We start from the raw sequence: 20,620 nt of genomic DNA, 5'->3' as shown, positions 1-20,620 counted from the left end.
TTTCTTTGACATTCTCTTATGGTTCAAACAAACTTGTGGCTATTTTTACTGTCCTCCTCTCTATACATTCAGAGTCCCCTGATAGCCCTATTTGGTATGGGTCTCACAAACTTGAGCAATATTCTAGGATGGGTCAGAAGAGTTATTTGTAAGCAATTTCTTTAGCAGACTGGTTGCATTTCTCTAACATTCTACCTATAAACTGAAGTCTGCCACCTACTTTACCTACAGCTGAGCCTTTGTGATTGTTCCCTTTCATATTCATACAAAGTGTTACACCCAGGTATTTATATGAATTGACTAATTGCAACTGTGAATTGTTGATATTATAGTCATAGGATACTATGTTTTTTTTGTATTGTAACATGTAAATTTTACATTTTTGAACATTTTGGCATGTTACCAATCTTTGAATCACTTTGAAATCTTATCAAAATCTGACTGAATATTTTTGCTCCTGTTTCAGATAGGGAAAGAAGCCATTCAAGATGACACTATTTCATGTGTAGCAGATGAGGAAACTGATGTGAATAGTTCAGAAGGGAAAGCAAAACAGTACACTGAAGAAGCAATACAGAGGACATTTGGTGAAATAAAAATTAATCTTACATCATCATCTGAAATAAGGAAGAAAATCATGACTTTAAAAAGAAAAAGTTCATATGGAGAAGATAATATGTCCAATAAGACATTAAAAAGTTGTGGCCCTATAATATGTAATGTTCTTAATCACAGACATAAAACATCATTAACCCAGGGTTTCCCCAGAAAGATTGAAATATGTCATTGTTATGCCTCTCTATAAAAAAAGCAACTCCACAGACATCAGTAACTATTGCAAGTGTCACTCCTTATATAAGTATCTTAAGGTTTTAAAAATGTAATGTACTCCAGAGGTGTCACCCACCTGTGTAGTACTGGGATACTTAGCCAGTTACAGTTTGTGTTCCAAAAGGGCCTTCTATTGAGTAAGCAGTTTAAACATTTACTGACCACATGATAAAATGTTTGAATGGTAAAACATCACCAACTGGGATCTTCTGTGACTTATCAAAGGCATTTGATTCTATCAGTCATAATATTCTATTAGAGAAGTTAAGTTTTTATGGAATATGTAGTTCAGTAAATCCCTGGTTTATTGGTTATTTTAGAAACAGAATGCAAGGAGTTACTCTAGGCTGTTTGAGTAACAGAAAGAGGGATGTCACATCATCTGCACAGTTAGAGCTTGACCCACTAGTGTTCTAGCTTTATGTTAACTACGTGCCATTTTATTTTAATCAGGAGGAAGAATTAGTCCTGTTTCCAGATTATACAAGCATTACTGTGAATCTAAACAAAGAAGCATCAACCGAGAAAGTAGTAAATTTTGTGAAAGTTACTGAATGGTTTTGCACAAATAGGCTGTTTCAAACTTTGAAACAATGCTGTTCATCCTGTTTTGTACTGTCAATAACATCTCACCTCCTATTAATTTAATATACCAGCACAAAAGGATAAACAGGGTAGAAAATTTTAAGTTCTTAGATGTGCCTATTAATGAAAACAAACTGGAAAAACCATAGTAGACCTGCTAAAACATTGATGTTCAGCTACAACAGACAAGTGAAATGGTGAGTCAGAATAATAAAAGGCGATGGAACAACGGCAATGTATTGCATTGTCGGATGAATCATACATGCTATTTGGTAGGTTACGAATGCAGTCTTCTGGCTGAATGCTTCCTTGAAATATGGCTTAAATGATGCATGTGGTTGCTGTGCAATGATATGCGGAACGTTCACTTAAGCTACCCTCAGTTCTTTGGTGAAGCTGTGGACTATACAATTATTATTCAATAAATGATGACATAATACTGTTGTGAGACTGTAGTGATCGTTCAACAATGAAAACTTTTATTTTACAGTCTTGATCACATGTAAATAAAAATTTGAATATAAAAAGTGGCCCATTATTGCATTTAAATGCAATCAAGACAGCAAAATAAAGGATTTCACCAACATTATTGTTGAACATTTATATAACTGCATGGTTGATGTCTTTTCCACAGAAAATTGCATTTCTCAGCAAGACAATGATCCAATCCCCAAGGTCAAGACCTTTTCTGTTGCTTTCAGGAGTTCAAAATGATACATTACAATTGGCTTTCTAGTCTCAAAGTCTGCCAAATATCAACTGTGTCAAACTGATGCAGAGTGTCATCTCAGAGATTCTCCAAAAGAAATCCTTATCTACACTCCTGGAAATGGAAAAAAGAACACATTAACACCGGTGTGTCAGACCCACCATACTTGCTCCGGACACTGCGAGAGGGCTGTACAAGCAATGATCACACGCATGGCACAGCGGACACACCAGGAACCGCGGTGTTGGCCGTCGAATGGCGCTAGCTGTGCAGCATTTGTGCACCGCCGCCGTCAGTGTCAGCCAGTTTGCCGTGGCATACGGAGTTCCATCGCAGTCTTTAACACTGGTAGCATGCCGCGACAGCGTGGACGTGAACCGTATGTGCAGTTGACGGACTTTGAGCGAGGGCGTATAGTGGGCATGCGGGAGGCCGGGTGGACGTACCGCCGAATTGCTCAACACGTGGAGCGTGAGGTCTCCACAGTACATCGATGTTGTCGCCAGTGGTCGGCGGAAGGTGCACATGCCCGTCGACCTGGGACCGGACCGCAGCGACGCACGGATGCACGCCAAGACCGTAGGATCCTACGCACTGCCGTAGGGGACCGCACCGCCACTTCCCAGCAAATTAGGGACACTGTTGCTCCTGGGGTATCGGCGAGGACCATTCGCAACCGTCTCCATGAAGCTGGGCTACGGTCCCGCACACCGTTAGGCCGTCTTCCGCTCACGCCCCAACATCGTGCAGCCCGCCTCCAGTGGTGTCGCGACAGGCGTGAATGGAGGGACGAATGGAGACGTGTCGTCTTCAACGATGAGAGTCGCTTCTGCCTTGGTGCCAATGATGGTCGTATGCGTGTTTGGCGCCGTGCAGGTGAGCGCCAGAATCAGGACTGCATACGACCAAGGCACACAGGGCCAACACCCGGCATCATGGTGTGGGGAGCGATCTCCTACACTGGCCGTACACCACTGGTGATCGTCGAGGGGACACTGAATAGTGCACGGTACATCCAAACCGTCATCGAACCCATCGTTCTACCATTCCTAGACCGGCAAGGGAACTTGCTGTTCCAACAGGACAATGCACGTCCGCATGTATCCCGTGCCACCCAACGTGCTCTAGAAGGTGTAAGTCAACTACCCTGGCCAGCAAGATCTCCGGATCTGTCCCCCATTGAGCATGTTTGGGACCGGATGAAGCGTCGTCTCACCCGGTCTGCACGTCCAGCACGAACGCTGGTCCAACTGAGGCGCCAGGTGGAAATGGCATGGCAAGTCATTCCACAGGACTACATCCAGCATCTCTACGATCGTCTCCATGGGAGAATAGCAGCCTGCATTGCTGCGAAAGGTGGATATACACTGTACTAGTGCCGACATTGTGCATGCTCTGTTGCCTGTGTCTATGTGCCTGTGGTTCTGTCAGTGTGATCATGTGATGTATCTGAACCCAGGAATGTGTCAATAAAGTTTCCCCTTCCTGGGACAATGAATTCTCAGTGTTCTTATTTCAATTTCCAGGAGTGTATATGTGGATATCTGTTTCCATCTGTCTTTGTACTTACAACAAGGACTTGTAGATCCATGCCATTGTGAACAGTAGCTGCAAAATGTGGCTACAGAAACTACTGACAGGATAATCTTCATGTTATGGCTCTTTAGTCATTATTTGTGTTTCAGATGTTTCTTACAGTAATTATAACACAGAAAAAAATAGTTAAACCATACCATTCTTGCTACTCCGTTGTACACTGCTGTATGGGAAACGTCCCTGTTCATGAAGACTTGCAAGCCACCTTAAGGTTGATTTACACAGTGCTACAATTTCTACAGCACTTCCATCACGTGGGGTTGCTGGTTTCCCCCTGTTGCCAGCCTTATCACTGGAACCCATTTTGTCCATCCATGTCCCACAGTTGTATGAGTTTCCTCCAAAGACAAAACCTGTAAAACAATTATCAGATTACATAAACATAACAACTGCAAGCATATTTTCAGTCACACTTCACAAGCTGATACATGGTTGGGCTTCACAGCCCAGTGATGCAATGTTATCAGTGCGTGGTGGGGAAAGGATGGGAAGGTAATTGTTCCTGTCATTTTCAAAGGACCCACCTTGAAATTTGCCTTATGTGATGTAGGGAAATGACAGAAAACTTTGCAGATGTCCATATTGCAATGTGAACTCTAATCCTCCTGAAGGTGAGTCCAGTGCCTCAACCACAGTGTCACCTTCCTTGTTACCCTAATGCCAGGGTACAAGAGCGTGGAGAAATGTAACGCACACAGAAACTGGCAGTTAAAGTGCTACATGCTGAAGACAGTGACCAAAAGGAAAACAGCAAACTTTCAACCAGTTCTCCACCTGAGATAAAGCTATTTGACTTAAAAATAATGAATTAGATATTGATCTGACACCTAATGAAGATGCCATGTAACTAAGGCAAAACACATCCAGGTGCACAAGATAAATAAAAAAACTTAATGTGCAGCAACCAAAACGTGTTTTTATTTTGTTTTATTTTATTAACTACTGTAATTTAAATACAGCTGCTGTGAAAATGGTCGACACAAGAAACTTGTGATGATGTCCATTTTTCAACAAGGTGTCGTGCATGTATTCACTGAAGGCCATTATATTTTATTACTATTTGTCAACGCAGAGGTTTACCATGCTTTAAACATTTGCATGAGCTTGTCATTTCTTTGATATATATTTTTCAGCAGCAAGTAAACCACAGACACTTTTCCGTAGTCAACTAGAGGACTTAAGCAAGAATCAACAATTTTATAAAATGTTGGACAGGTAACAGAATTGTTGTCATATATACATGCAAAATCATTAATATAGTGGTCATATTCAACGTGATTCATGCTGCCTTTGGTGTGTGTAGATTTTTGTGTGTTGACCACTTATGATTGCAGTGGCAGAAAAAATTATGCCACATGTAGTGAATAACAATAATCCTTTCTGTGAAAGCTGAACTAGAGATTAATAATTTGATAAATATGTCAATTGCACATTACGTAGTTATTTATAACGAAGATTTGTAAGTCAGTAGATGCCATGCAGACACAGAATACATCAACAGAGAAACATAACCCACCACACAATAAATTATTCATGCCAAAGATATGTCATGCTAATACCAGAAACATTAAGTCTAGCCTTGATAATGGCATTAATCTGGCAAGTAAGAATGTCTACCAGTTTCTTCAGATGTGCCATATCCATCTGAAGCCACTCACTGAAAGTTAGATCCCAGAGAGCTACCAAATTGTGTGGTTTTCAATTGCTATGTTTCACTTGCTGATAGAAATAGTCCCAGTCATTTTCTATAGGATTAAGGTAGGCCAGTCAAGGCATGATAGTGTGCTGAGTGTTTGTCAAAACAGTAACATATGTGTGTATACCTATGAACATAGCTGTTGTCATGTTAGAAGACAGGCATACCCACAGCATACTAATCATGAAGATATAGAATAAAGGGTCACTGAAAGTACTGAAGTAAACATCCTGGTTCATGTTCAATGGTAGCATGAATAAATGTGTCCAAGTCATTGTATGAAAAAAAAAAAAAAAAAAAAAAAAAAAAAAAAAAAAAAAAAAAACCAAACATCATAAAACCACCTTCACCCACTATGGGTGGGCTATTGATGTACTTGATGCCTTGCTTCATTTGAAAAGAGCCAAAATTGCAACTCACTGGACCGCACTACATGCCTCCAGCCAGCTACTGTCTAGTTTCTGTGTCGTTTGGCCCACTGAAGGCTTGCAGGTTTATGCGCTGCTGTGAGCAGTTGACTTTTGCATGGTGTCAGACTCCATGTCTATTACAGGCAGTTTGTTTCATAATGTTCACTTGGAAACTGGTTGACATGGGCTTGCATTCACTTATAGTAGCAATTCTAGTCAGGACTGAAACCAAGTGTCATTAACGAGGTGCACCACTTGCCTCTGATCCCTGTCAGTTATGTTCTCTGTATAATCATTGTTCTTACGCCATGCTACATGGCCACAAGCGATACACCATTTATTGTAGCCATGATGAACAGCCTTCATTGACACACCAACTAATTGGGCAACAGTCGTGGTGTGGTCATGGACATGTCCAAACATGTAAACATGTTAGCCATTATGTCACATCTACATGTCAACCAGTCTTACTGTGTTGATTCCATAGAATGGACTGGCAGATACACACCACTTCAATGCCATGACTTATGTCAGTGGTGGACAGTCACATGACCACCAGGTGCCAGTTCAACATTATCTACAGTGCTCCAAAATGACCAGTGTGCTCTTTTACAGTCAGGTGACTACTACTTTGTTCAGTGAGTTTAAGATAACAGCAAAGTACCCAATAAAAACATAAATACGTATATTAGCAGAAGTTCAGTAAAAAGATATTTCGTCCTGAGTATTGAATATGTTAGTCTGTTATAAAAGAAATGGGCCGTTTCCTTCAATAGCATACCTGTTTCTGGATGTACACCTATTTGATTGTTAAAGCCTTTGTCAGTCATATGTGCATCAATACTTCGACCAGCATTACGCTCTCGGAAGCAAAGGCCTTGGAAATGAACACTTAGTGCCTCTTGCATGACATCATGGAGAGGCTGATCCTAAAAATAAGGAAAAAGCAAGTTATTTTTCAGTAGTTCCTTATTTTAATACTTTTATATTGCCAGTTTGAGATGACCTGTTGGTGAAAAAGCAATTAGGGATAGTTCATAGGTTTGAACTGGGAAAGGAAATCATCCCAGTCTTTTATAAAGGAATTGTCCTGGCAGTTGCCTTACGAGATTTAGCAAAATCATGGAAAACCTAAATCTGGATTGCCAAATAGGGATCTGAACAACCATCCTCACAAATGTAGGTAGGTATCAAAGCTTGCAATGGTTTTGATATACTAATTATAGGGAGAAGCATGCAATTAGAATAAAAGATTGAACAAGTAAAGTATTGGATACTAGAATTATTGAAAGCAAAACAAAACAAAATGTTAGTAATGGGTTCATATTTTCAAATTAATTTAAAATTTTGAAGATTCAAACTGGTGATATTGTAGAAAGTGAGAGCAATGTAAACAGTCTGAGATTCCTTTATAAAGACTGCAGGGGTTTAATGAATGAAGAAATATGGCTGCTTACGTGACAAGAAGGTGATTAACTTCCAATAAACTGTGATCTGATCACTAATTACTTATATACTGAATGTACTCAATGAGAAGATGGCTCTGAAGATTTAATTTGTATTTTAATGGAAAATAACAGAAATGACATTAAAGAAGGCATTCAAGAACAGCCAGTATTTGCCATTAAGCACTTTTAGCAATAAGACCAAAATCAAATCCGATCTACTGCCAATCTTGCCGAATACCACATAAGTGCTCTACATAGGTCACACATGCACAAGATAATCAGCTACAAGAGTACTGTTTACCAATCGCTGGAGGAGTGAGCACTTAACTGCTGGAGTGTCAATATGTACAAGAGACTTTAAGTCAACACATAAATTGATATATTACAGGGTATAGCTTGCAGAGTGACAACAGAGGCTGAAACTCATTAACAGGAATACTTTGGACCGGGCAATATTGGTTTGTGGAGTGATCTCTTTAGAAAACCACATGGACCTCCGTGTTTCCAGAATGAATTTTTCACTCTGCAGCAGAGTGTGCATTGATATGGAACTTCCTGGCAGATTAAAACTTTGTGCAGGACTGTGACTCAAACTCAGGACCTTTGTCTTTCATGGGCAAGTGCTCAACTGACTGAACTACTGAACTACTCAAGCATGACTCACAACTCATCCTTTTTTAACTCTGCCAGTACATATTCTCATACCTTCCAAACTTCACAGAAGTTCTCCCATGAAATTTGCAGGACTAGCCACTCCTGGAAGAAAGGGCAGTGTGGAGATGGGGAAGGATGTTTCAAGAATGAATTTTTCACTCTGCAGTGGAGTGTGCACTGATATGAAACTTCCTGGCAGATTAAAACTGTGTTTGTAAGGTCGGAGATAGGTACTGTTGGAAGTAAATCTTCATAAGTCATGACTCGTAGCTCAGTCAGAAGAACACTTGTCCATGAACAACAAAAATCCTAAACTTCAATAAAATTCTTCAGGGTATCAGACCGCATCGTCATAATGTAAAATGCGCCAATGTTTCGGCCAGCGTTGCAGCTAGCCTTCATCAGGGCCTTACGTTAACTGCTAAATGAACACACTTGGTTCCTTAAATAGCTGCACGAGAAAACCGTGTCATTGCTTGATTGGCTGTAAAAGGAGGAGGAGGAGGGGTGAAAGGTATGCTTTATTGGTGTTTCCTTTATTATCTGTCATTGGCTGAAATAGCTGTTTTCTATTGGTCTTTATATCAATCCACCCCATTGGAGGAGACGGACGAATAGCGAACAGGTGATGGCTGTGACGTCACACTGTTTCCATGCTGTCCAGAAGCCGGCTGCGGCGTGCCATTGCTTTGTGTGCTCGTGACCACTACTACTGCTCTCCGCGTGTCTGCATGGGCCGCCATGGCTCTGCCGCCGCTCCGTAGCCCTGCTATTGCAGGCAGCCAAGACCTCGGAAGCTTGTACCCGTCCTCTCTATTCATGTTGGCGGGTCTTTTGGCTATTTCTATCGCCTCTCTAATCTTTCTTTTGAAAGTGAGAGGCTGTTTCGCCAGGACGCGGGCTTCTTGAAAAAATATTGGTTTCCCGCACTCGTCTCGGTGTTCCGCCACTGCTGACTTAGTGTGTTGTTTCAGGCGGATATATCTTTCATGTTCCGAGAGCCTTGTGCTAATCGGACGTCCCGTCTCACCTATGTAGACTAATCCACACGCACAACCAATTTCATACACGCCAGCTGTGTGTAGTTTGTCAACTGCATCCTTGGTAGAACCAAGCATGTCTGATATTTTGTTTCTGCTTCGGAAAATTGGTTTGATGTCGGCTTTTCGTAGAATTTTGCCAATACGTTCGGTGACCCCTTGTACATATGGTAACACAGCAATGCTCTGTGCCTCCTTCTCCTCTTCCCTATTAGTCTTCTCCCTTGTCGACATGGTGCTGTCTATCATCTGCTTCCCATAGCCATTAGTTCCGAAGATGGACCTGAGGCGTTCAAGTTCTGTCTTCAGATGTTCTTCGTCGCTTATCCTGTACGCTCTCTTCGTTAGCGTGTGCAGGGCGGACTTCTTCTGCGTGGGGTGATGGTGGGAGGAGGCGTGAAGGTACCTGTCCGTATTGGTTGGTTTCCTGTACACTTTGTGGCCAAGTTTACCATCAGGTTTTCGATAAACTTCCACGTCAAGAAAAGGCAGCACCCCATTCTTCTCTGTTTCCATTGTAAACTGAATTTTCCTATGCTGTTGGTTAAGGTGCTTGTGGAAGTTCTGTAACTCCTCTTCTCCGTGGGGCCAGATGACGAAAGTATCATCGACATAGCGAAGCCAACAATTTGGACGTAATGGTGCGGACTGGAGGGCTGATTCCTCAAATGCCCCCATGAAAATTTCTGCTGCGATAGGCGATAGGGGTGAGCCCATAGCTACACCGTCAGTTTGTTCATAAAACTGGCGTGTATGAAATTGGTTGTGCGTGTGGATTAGTCTACATAGGTGAGACGGGACGTCCGATTAGCACAAGGCTCTCGGAACATGAAAGATATATCCGCCTGAAACAACACACTAAGTCAGCAGTGGCGGAACACCGAGACGAGTGCGGGAAACCAATATTTTTTCAAGAAGCCCGCGTCCTGGCGAAACAGCCTCTCACTTTCAAAAGAAAGATTAGAGAGGCGATAGAAATAGCCAAAAGACCCGCCAACATGAATAGAGAGGACGGGTACAAGCTTCCGAGGTCTTGGCTGCCTGCAATAGCAGGGCTACGGAGCGGCGGCAGAGCCGTGGCGGCCCATGCAGACACGCGGAGAGCAGTAGTAGTGGTCGCGAGCACACAAAGCAATGGCACGCCGCAGCCGGCTTCTGGACTGCATGGAAACAGTGTGACGTCACAGCCATCACCTGTTCGCTATTCGTCCGTCTCCTCCAATGGGGTGGATTGATATAAAGACCAATAGAAAACAGCTATTTCAGCCAATGACAGATAATAAAGGAAACACCAATAAAGCATACCTTTCACCCCTCCTCCTCCTCCTTTTACAGCCAATCAAGCAACGACACGGTTTTCTCGTGCAGCTATTTAAGGAACCAAGTGTGTTCATTTAGCAGTTAACGTAAGGCCCTGATGAAGGCTAGCTGCAACGCTGGCCGAAACGTTGGCGCATTTTACATTATGACGATGCGGTCTGATACCCTGAAGAATTTTATTGAAGAAGACAACGGCCGCGGAAGCCTACGCTTACAAAAATCCTAAATTCAAAACTCATCTGACACGCAGTTTTAATCTGCCAGGAATTTCCAGCTCTGTGTTGTTCCACATTTAACTGTGATTACATGGATCTATGAAAAGACATCTTTGTCGATTTTGTACATGTTCATACAGGGTGTCCACAAAGTCTGGGTGCACAAGGAATTCTAATAATGGTACTCTTAAGTGGATGAGAAGAATGGGCATATTGCAATATTGCAGAAGAATTTAACCTCTGACACCCTCATCATCAACCTATTTGTTTTACTGCCATCAGGAAATTAATCACCAAGTTTAAAGAAACACGAAAGACTTCAGACAAAACAAAAGAGGCTGTCTTGGCCGAGGTTTATGCTTGCCAAAGGAAATCACCATGTTGGATATCCACGGAATTGGGTGTTCAAAGGTCAACCACCAGAGAATCTTGGCAGAGGAGGGGTTTCATCTGTACAAGTTATGGATATTGCACCACTTAAATGAAGATGACCTCAATAAATGCATGCAGATGTGTGAATGGCCTGTAGATAAATTGGATGAAAATATGAATTTCACTAAAGACTGTGTGGTGTTCAGTGATGAAACTGTGTTTTATGTCAGTGATAAAGTGAACAGACAAAATCTTTGATACTGGTCTCAAGGCAATCCACATTGGACGAGTCCATCTAAACAGTAGGGCTGCCAAAATGTGATGGTGTGGTGTAGTTTGTGGAAAGCTCATGTGCTAGGACCTTTCTTCTTTGATGAATATATACTGGGTGAGACTTATCTGAACATGTTGAGACACAAAACTGATGCCTCAAATTGAGTGTTTGGGTGAGGGAGTTCAAAGACCAGCTTCAGTAGGATGGGGCCCCTGCCCATTTTGCTGCAGCTGTTAGAGATTGGTTGAATGACAATTTTCCTCACTGGATTGGGAGAAGAGGTCATGTGGAGTGGTCCCCTCATTCCCCTCATTTCTCCACTTGATTTCTTTTTCTGAGGAATGCTGAAAGAGAAACTTTACTCGATGAAGATTACAAATTTAAACCACCTGACAGAATGCATTCCCAGTTAGTGCGATAAAATTGACAGAAATTCAGACCTGTTCCACCCATTTAACCTGAATATTGAAAAGTGCATCAAATTATGCATTGAAAAGCACACAGATCATGTTAAAGATATTATTGATTAATGTTAAAGCCACTAAAATGTGGTTTATTATTATTTTCAGAATTCCATAGGTACCCAGACTTTTGAACACACTCTACAAGAGGAGCAGGTGATGGTTTCATAGTAAAATGTTACAGTGTTTAAAAACACAGTTCTTGTTTTCAGTGGAAAGCAAAGAGTGGCCATTACAATCTGCAGCTTGATCCTCAAGATAATCTCAAGAGATTTGTTGGTATTGACTGTTCTCTTCCCCACTCCAGACCCTTTCCATGCTAAATTAGCATATTTTTAACAAACATGATATTCACTTTTAATGAAGCAATCACACTCAATATTAACATGACTTGTGCTACAAAAAATTGTCATGTCCATTTTGTACAATACAAGTATGTTGTAATCTCAAACATAAAATCTATATCAGGAATCGTTTCATATTTTATTCATACCACACGATGTGTTCTATACTTTGAGTAAGTTTTATCTCATTTGACATACAACTTGTGGTTCCTCCTTGATTTGCACAAATACTATGTACAGTTATTGCCAGGCATAAACCTGCAATTGTCTGCTTCTTCAGAATTTTAGTGCCACCTTTTTATCAACAATGTTCTTCCGGAATAAATTCTTGTTCTGCAGCAGAGTGTGTGCTGATTTTGAAACTTTCCTGACAGATTAAAGCTATGTGCTGGACCTGAACTTGAACCTGGGACCTTTTTGTTTTGTGGGCAACTGCTCTTATTGACAAATCTACATAAGTCCTACTCATGACCTGCAACCCACAGCTTCATTTTCTCCAGTACCTCAATTTAATTCTGTGAAGTTTGGAAGGCAGCATAAGAGATAATTATGGTCATTAGTCATGCTTGTATAGCTCAACTACTAGAGCACTTGCCTGCATAAGGCAAAAGCCCCAGGTCTGACTCCCAGTTTGGCACACAGTTTTAATCTTCCAGGAAAGTTTCAACAGTATTCCTACTTGTTATACACTTTGCTATAAGCAGTGTAGTATGTAATGACAATGGCATAATATTTGGAGCGTGTATTACAATTTTGTTGTGATACAGTACTGATACATTGAGTTTAAAAATATTCTACAAAAACTGGACAAATAATTGAAATGTATTGTATTATTATAAATGAGAACATTGCAATGATTTGTATAAGACATTTATAAATTTAAGAAACACTTCAATGAATTATCCTATTTATTTATAACTTTTTAAATGCTGAATCAATACTCTATGTAGTGCACACTGTAAATATTATGCCATTATTGTTACGTGCTACACTGCTTACAGCAAAGCATGTAGCTAATAGGAACACTGTTGTTAAGAAGTGGCTTTAGCATTCTGAGGATGCAATTACAGTTAAATGCATTATAATGTCTGCATGTAGTACTTGTACATATCAAGGGAACATCACAAGTTATATGTCAAAGGAGATGAAACTTATGTAAAGTGTAGAAAATATGATGTGATACAAATAAAATATGAAACAATTCCTGATATAGACTTTATGTTTGAGCTTAGATCATGTTTGTGATGTACAAAATGGAAATATAGGTTTCTTTCAGAACACAAGTGCTGTTAATATTGAGTGTGACTGCTTCATAAGAAGTGAATATCATTCTTCTTACAAATATGCTGTTTGGCGCAGCAATGGTCAGGGGAGGGGAAGAGGACAGTCAGTAAAAACAGGCCTCTTGAGAGCATCTGGAGGATTCAAACTGCAAGTTGAACTGGCCACTCTGTGCCCTTAATTATTTCCCATTGAAAACAAGCTTTGTGTGGTTGAGCACTGTCAACTTTTAATATGAAATCATCACCTGCTGCACTTGTATAAGGAAGTACATAAGCTTTGAAGATATCTTTTTATAGCTCTGTGGAGGTACCGTTCCATGTGGAACACTGCTGAGGTCCTATGCTTCCTAAAGATTTCCAGACCATATGTAAACACCATCTGGGTCAAAGGAGACCTATTAGTGAGTTTCAGTCCCTGCTGTCACTTTATGAAAACGTAGAATAAGAAATTTCTGAACATGCATGCACAAGAACACACACACACACACACACACACACACACACACACACACACACACACACACACACACACACTCATATATATATGCTATGTCCACATTGTTGTAAGGAATATCACAGTCTAGTAGAAATTACAAATCCAAAGAAACAACACATGTCCTGGTTTCAGATATTCAGGTTGTACAGCTGAGACCGAAAGAAGAGCACAAATAATTTTAATAAGAAGTGGACAGGAGAGAGGACAAATGAAGAAAGAAATACAACTGTAACTTACAACTTGACCAGCAGGGAGTGCTGGAGAATCATCTGTTGGGAAAAGTCTTGACACTTTGTCTTTAAGAATGTTATGTCCATCTGGAGCTTCATTAACATAACTATGAATGCAATGCAGCCACCACCATACTGCATCACGACAATTGAAACGAGCCTTGCTTCCTCCATCTAAGAGATTAGGTATAAGTCCATGGCGTAAGCAAGCAGCATAAGCAAGAATGTGATACCTAACAGAGAGCAAGAAAAAAGCATTTTCATGAAATTATTCAAATTATCCACAACTGTAACAGTTAGAATGCTACTATAGTATTTACACCCCACATATTATTTATTTCAAATAGTTATTTAATGGTATTAAGATTTTATAAGTAGTACTTTACATAATATAAAGAGGATGGATCACAGCTCACAAACTGGAGACAATGCCTAGTAACAAAGCAATATTTACTAAAAATGGAAAAATGTTTAGGTTTTAGGCAAAGTCAATGGCTAGAGCTTCTCTCTCTCTCTCTCTCTCTCTCTCTCTCTCTCTCTCTCTCTCTCTCGTGATGCTGGCTCCTGCTCCAATCAGGTGGTTGTGTCAGGAGACAAGAGTAGCTTTACATGAACACATGCATGTGCAGGTTTGTATGTGTGTGTGTGTGTGTGTGTGTGTGTGTGTGTGTTTCTTTTTTTTTTTTTTTTTTTTTTAAAATAGGGTGTCCAGTGTGAAGGAGCCCCAGATTTCAAAATTAAGTGTCTTGAAGACTCCAATCAATACAGTGCAACAGACAGTATGTTTATTGTGAAAGATGTACGAATTTTATACAGAAGTTTCAAAATAGTCCAAAAACGTGCTAACAAATGGCATTTTACACTGTGCAGCTCACAGAGTATTGGTGTGCACAATTAATTTCATCCTCTGGAAGCATATTTTGCAATCACATCACCATATTTTCAAAATGTCTGCCACTAGCAGTACAGAGGTGGCACACACAAACAATGAAATTTGCCATCACATCCTGTAGTGTCAGTGGAAATGGAGTCAGATGTCACATAGATTGCTGATTCCAGCCTGTCCAGCATGGTGGATGGTTCCAGTGTCTTTCAATGTTCTCTACAAATCTAATCACAAGGAGTCAGATCGGGCAAATATGGAGGCCAATCCATCCCTGCACCAGTAAATTTGCAATACACCAACACTGACTCTACTCCTGAAGTATTCACCAAGAAAGTGAAACATCTGTTTGGTGCAGTGGGGTCTCGCCCGATTTGCATGAACCACTCAGTGCCTGTCTGATCCTCAAACGCTAACTGTGTGGTGACAAATTGCACCAAAATTGCAATGTAATGTTCACTCGTGATAGTTAATTGCATGAAAAAGTACCAATAATGCCTCCACAGCATACCATAGCCCAAAAAGTAAATTTGGGAGAATAAGTGGTTTCACTTCACACAAATGAGGATTTTTGGAACCCCAAAATTGACAGTTTTATCTGTTAATAATTCTATTTAGGTGGAAGTGTGCCTCATCTGTGAAACAGGTGGAGCCTACATAACATTCTTCATTGTCAACCACTGTTAGAATGTGGTTTGCAAAGTCTGGCCTCCACCACACAGCTTGTACGGGTATGTCCTGGTGGCTCTGGACCTCTGTATAACTTCTGTATAAGATTCTTGCAGCTTTCACAATAAACATACCATTCATTGCACTCATTTATTGATCTTAGTTTTTGAGATATTTAATTTTATAATCAGGGACTCCTTTGAAATCTTACAATGCCTGCATTTCATTTCAAACAATAGCCAGTTAGCATTTCTCATTTCTCAAATCCTGTATATTTTAGGAAATGTAGATAGATTTTTTACCACAATAACTAATCAGCCACCACAGGAATATCACTTGAAGCACATGTTGCATGTTATTTTACAGTGTTACTATTGTGGAACACTACAGTCATCTGCAAAATTTGTATGCGTCCTAATCTGACACCACAAAGTTTTCTTTTAGACAGTGTTGAGTAAAATCAGTTTTACATGAGGTGCTCACCTTTGGAAGACTAAAGTACAAATTTCCAAAAGCAAACAGACATATTAAATGTATTGTGGAAATTTGGAGTGGAGTGACTCTGTTCCCTTGGGATAAAACTTTTATAACAACAGCACAAGGACATGGTACTCCAAGTTAGTGCTTGATATTTCGTGCAGCTGTTATGCATGTAAATTTGCACTCTGAGCTACTGAATAAGGATAATGTCACCAGAACGGTTTTTATCCTAGTAACATTGCAAAGAAAGAGCAACTGGTCACAGAGTTCTCTTCATTATTAATAGACGATGTCCTGTCTTCTATAAGAAAAAATAATTACTAATTTGCGTGAATGAATAGCTAAATGATATCAACTGAAAAAAGAGTTTACAATGATTCTCATTAGTTACCTTGCGTCTTGGTATCTGCCTGTTAGGATGAATAGACCTCTTAGTGCAATGAAAGTGTCTCTGCCCCAGTTGCGTACATAACCAGTTGCAAAATGAGGTAAACCTGCAAATAAAAAACATGCTTTAGTATGCTCAATGGACACATGAACTGATGAATTTACTGCCACATGAGTATTGATTTCATATCATCATCACAATAAACTACAGTTAAATCTTGAATTGTTAGAACAAGAATCCACACACATAAAAGAGTTTCAGGTGATTACAGTGAATATTGTAATTTTTGTTAACAGACTATATTTGTAGCTTTGAAGATATATTTTAAACCTGAAATTTATTGTAACATTAACACATTGGCACTCTTCACTCATGAAGAGAAAGTTGTTTACAAAGAAACATAGAAAAGCTCCAGAGAGTTTAAAACTGTACTCTACACGTGTCACTGTAGATGGTTATTCATTCATCAAGTGGGGAACCAAAGCTTTCTGGCTCCCTTAGGATTATTTGAGAGGCATAAGATATTTGCCAATATATAGTCCTAGCCACTTCTGTGTCTAGTGTCATCATCACATTACAGTCATGATACTACACTGTATATAAAATTACCATAATCATTTTCATTTAGCTTAACTCTTCCATGGACCAACTTTTTCCAGCAACACAAGAATATTAAAAATTTTGAATTAAATGCCATTCATTCATTCATTTTCTAAATTTTTATTTCCTCTTTTTTCAGATGAAAACCAACTCTACGACAAAAAATTCAATGAAATTTATGTAAATATGCTGCAATATCAAGTGGAACATTAGAGTAATAGCACATACCTTGTTCTCTTGTCTCTATTGAACCCTACTGATAATGTCTATATGTTTGTTCTGAGATGGACATGTGATTACTAACTGGACAAGTCATGCATTCTCTGGTACTGTTTTAGTTTTTGACACGAGCCTTAGTGGTCACCCTTTCTGTTTTTGAGATGAAAAGCTACCAATCAATTGTCCTGCAAGTCACAGCCAACAACTCAGGTGATCTTAGTAATCTTGATTTTCTTTATTCAGCATTCATAAAATATGAAAGCATCAAAAATTACCAAATCCCCTGAGAAGTAAAAATTCTGATGCCACATCTTGTAGGAATGCAGACCAATAATATCAGTTGGACTCTAGATGACTGAAAAACTGTGACCTGTTCAGACGAGTTCTGATTTCAGTTGGTACGAGCTGATGGCAGGATTCAAGTGTGGTGCAGATCCCATGAAGCCATAGATCGAAGTTGTCAACAAGGCACTGTGCAAGCTGGTGATGGCTCCATAATGGTGTAAGCAGTGATTACATGGAAGGGACTGGATCCTGTGGTCCAACTGAACCAATCATTGATTGAAAATGGTTATGTTTGGCTAATTGGAGATCCTTTGCAACCATTCATGAACTTCATGTTCCCAAATAACAATGGAATCTTCATGAATAGCATTACACCATGTTCCCAGCTAACAAGAACACTCTGGAAAATTTGAGCAAATGATTTGGCCACTCAGATTGCCTGACATGAATCCCATCAAACATTTATGGGACATAATAGAGAGGTCAGCTCATGACAAAATCCTGCACCTGCAACACTTCTGCAATTATGGACAGCTATACAGGCAGCATGGCTCAGTATTTCTGCATGGGACTTCCAATGACTTGTTGAGTGCATGCCACATTGAGTTGATGCACTATACTGGGCAAAAGGAGGTCGGACACAATATTAGGAGGTATCTCATGGCTTTTGTCACCTCAGTGAATGTGACGTAGCATCATGTGAAAAGTGCTCAATCATCAATAGTATTGATCACTTCCAATGATTTTATTGCCTGATTCATGCAAAGACACATCAAGGATGTTACTATTAAGTGTTTGTGTTCTTATAATCTGTTATCATTCTAAAAGTTACGTGCAATTTTCCTGTTTTGATAGGTGAGCCTTTTAATTACAGAAATGTGTATGATTATTTTTTTTATCCTTGTCCTGGATAATTCTGTATATTGTTGCAGCTAAAGTCATTAAATCTTGTATGGCAGAAAAGTGAGCAGACAACATACTATGTACAACTTTAATTATTATTTTGTGTGGCCCTTAATCTGGTGCAAATCTTTCTAGCTCATGCCACTTCAGTGATGTGCACGTCAGATGTGTTAATCCTTTCTTAGTCAGTGGGAACTATACTCTGACCAACTCCTAGTTTTTCTTTGTTCTCAATGACCCACCTTACCATTTCTAGTGTCACCTGACATCTGGTGTAATTTTTCAGAGCTTGTTGCAGATGATGTATTAATCTGAACTCAACATTTAACATACTTGTAGGAGAACAAGTTGTTCTCCTCCTTATTTGATATTTGCAGCACACAAACAGTGTGGTAGCATTTCATCATTCTTTCACCACAGCACATCTAATGAAAGTGCTACAAAAAAACTGAATCCCTTCTATTGTCACTGTGAGACCTGGATATGTGGTGCTTCCTCAAATGATGAAACAGAAATGTAAGCTGGGGGCAACGCAATTTAAGTTTCAGTGTAGAGATGGGGTTGCATCCACATTATACAACATGAAATGTGTGAGCATTCTCATAACACTGGACAACCCTAAGGACACTGCAACAGTGTCTAGAAAAAACAATAATGATGGAGCTAAACCAATGGTGAGCCTTCTGCTTGCTATTGCCAGATACAATAAGATCATATAAGACATTTATAACTTTGACCAACTATAAGAACACTGTTATTGGTCAGCATTCCTACAAGACGTGGCATCAGAATTTTTACTTCTCAGTGGACTTGGCAATTGTTGATGCTTTCATATTCTATGGATGCTGAATAAAGAAAATCAAGATTACTAAGATCATCTGAGTTGTTGGCTGTGACTATCATCACCACTGAACACTAGTGTCTGCTGTGCCATAGACTTCATGCATGTACTCCTTTGTGTAGCATTACTGACCACAGGTGCTGCAAGTGATGTCATACTGTTAGCGAAGGCACTCACATGGGTCATCTGCTCCAATACCCCACTAATGCCAAATTTTGGTGCACTGTTCTAATGGGTAAGTTTGTCATACGTCTCTCACTAATTTCCATGGTTATTTCATTCAGCGTTTTTGTCTATTAGCACTGACAACTCTACACAAACGTCATCACTCTCTGTTGTTAAGTGAAGGCCATCAGCCACTGTATTGCCCGTGGTAAGAGGTGATGCCTGAAATTTCGTATTCTTGGCCATACTCTTGACACTGTGGATCTCAGAATACAGAATTCCAAATAATTTCCAAAATGGAATGTCTCATGTGTCTACCTCCAACTACCATTCTGCATTCAAACTCTGTTAATTCCTGATGTGCCATCATAATCACTCACATCAGAAACAAGAATAACCTGAGTACAAATGACAGCTCTGCCAATGCACTGCCCTTTTATACCACATGTACATGACACTACTGCCATCTGTATATGTGCATATTGCTATCCCATGATTGTTGTCACCTCAGTGTACAACCTGTATCTCTAAGCCTAGTCTGTGCAGCTTTCTCTTTCACCCCATCCTTTTTGCATTTAATATGGAGGTAATATCACATGGAAGATGATCTTATTAGAGATGGAAGATCTGCTAAAGAGTTCAGAAAAGAATAAAAAAAAACAATACGGCATAATATTACTTACAAAAATTTATTGATATTTTCCACAGCAGTTAAAAAAAGCCCCAAAACATTAAATCTACATCTACATTTATACTCCGCAAGCCACCCAACGGTGTGTGGCGGAGGGCACTTTATGTGCCACTGTCATTACCTCCCTTTTCTGTTCCAGTCGTGTATGGTTCGTGGGAAGAACGACTGTCTGAAAGCCTCTGTGCGTGCTCGCATCTCTCTGATTTTACATTCGTGATCTCCTCGGGAGGTATAAGTAGGGGGAAGCAATATATTCAATACCTCATCCAGAAACGCACCCTCTCGAAACCTGGCGAGCAAGCTACACCGCGATGCAGAGCGCCTCTCTTGCAGAGTCTGCCACTTGAGTTTGCTAAACATCTCTGTAACACTATCATGGTTACCAAATAACCCTGTGATGAAACGCGCCGCTCTTCTTTGCATCTTCTCTATCTCCTCCGTCAACCCGATCTGGTACGGATCCCACACTGATGAGTAATACTCAAGTATAGGTCGAACGAGTGTTTTGTAAGCCACCTCCTTTGTTGATGGA

The 20,620-nt window shown here is 40.1% G+C and overlaps 1 protein-coding gene across 5 annotated transcripts in view; it reads right to left on the bottom strand.

Moving 5' to 3' along the window:
- The window catches only part of LOC126248999 (glycogen debranching enzyme), a 220,039-nt gene that overhangs the window by 20,627 nt on the left and 178,792 nt on the right, over positions 1 to 20,620 (bottom strand). For all 5 annotated transcript variants that reach the window (XM_049950579.1, XM_049950582.1, XM_049950583.1 and 2 more), the window contains exons 20-23: positions 16,388 to 16,490; positions 13,972 to 14,197; positions 6,609 to 6,756; positions 3,859 to 4,074 (exon numbers count right to left, since the gene is read on the bottom strand). In XM_049950579.1, the coding sequence (XP_049806536.1) occupies positions 3,859 to 4,074; positions 6,609 to 6,756; positions 13,972 to 14,197; positions 16,388 to 16,490 (693 nt within the window). The remainder of the gene's footprint in view (positions 1 to 3,858; positions 4,075 to 6,608; positions 6,757 to 13,971; positions 14,198 to 16,387; positions 16,491 to 20,620) is intronic.

This window comes from Schistocerca nitens, chromosome 3 (genome assembly GCF_023898315.1).
Source record: "Schistocerca nitens isolate TAMUIC-IGC-003100 chromosome 3, iqSchNite1.1, whole genome shotgun sequence".
Taxonomy (NCBI): domain Eukaryota; kingdom Metazoa; phylum Arthropoda; class Insecta; order Orthoptera; family Acrididae; genus Schistocerca; species Schistocerca nitens.
The sequence above is the reverse complement of the archived record's forward strand: the minus strand, read 5'-3'. Positions and strand labels throughout refer to the sequence as shown.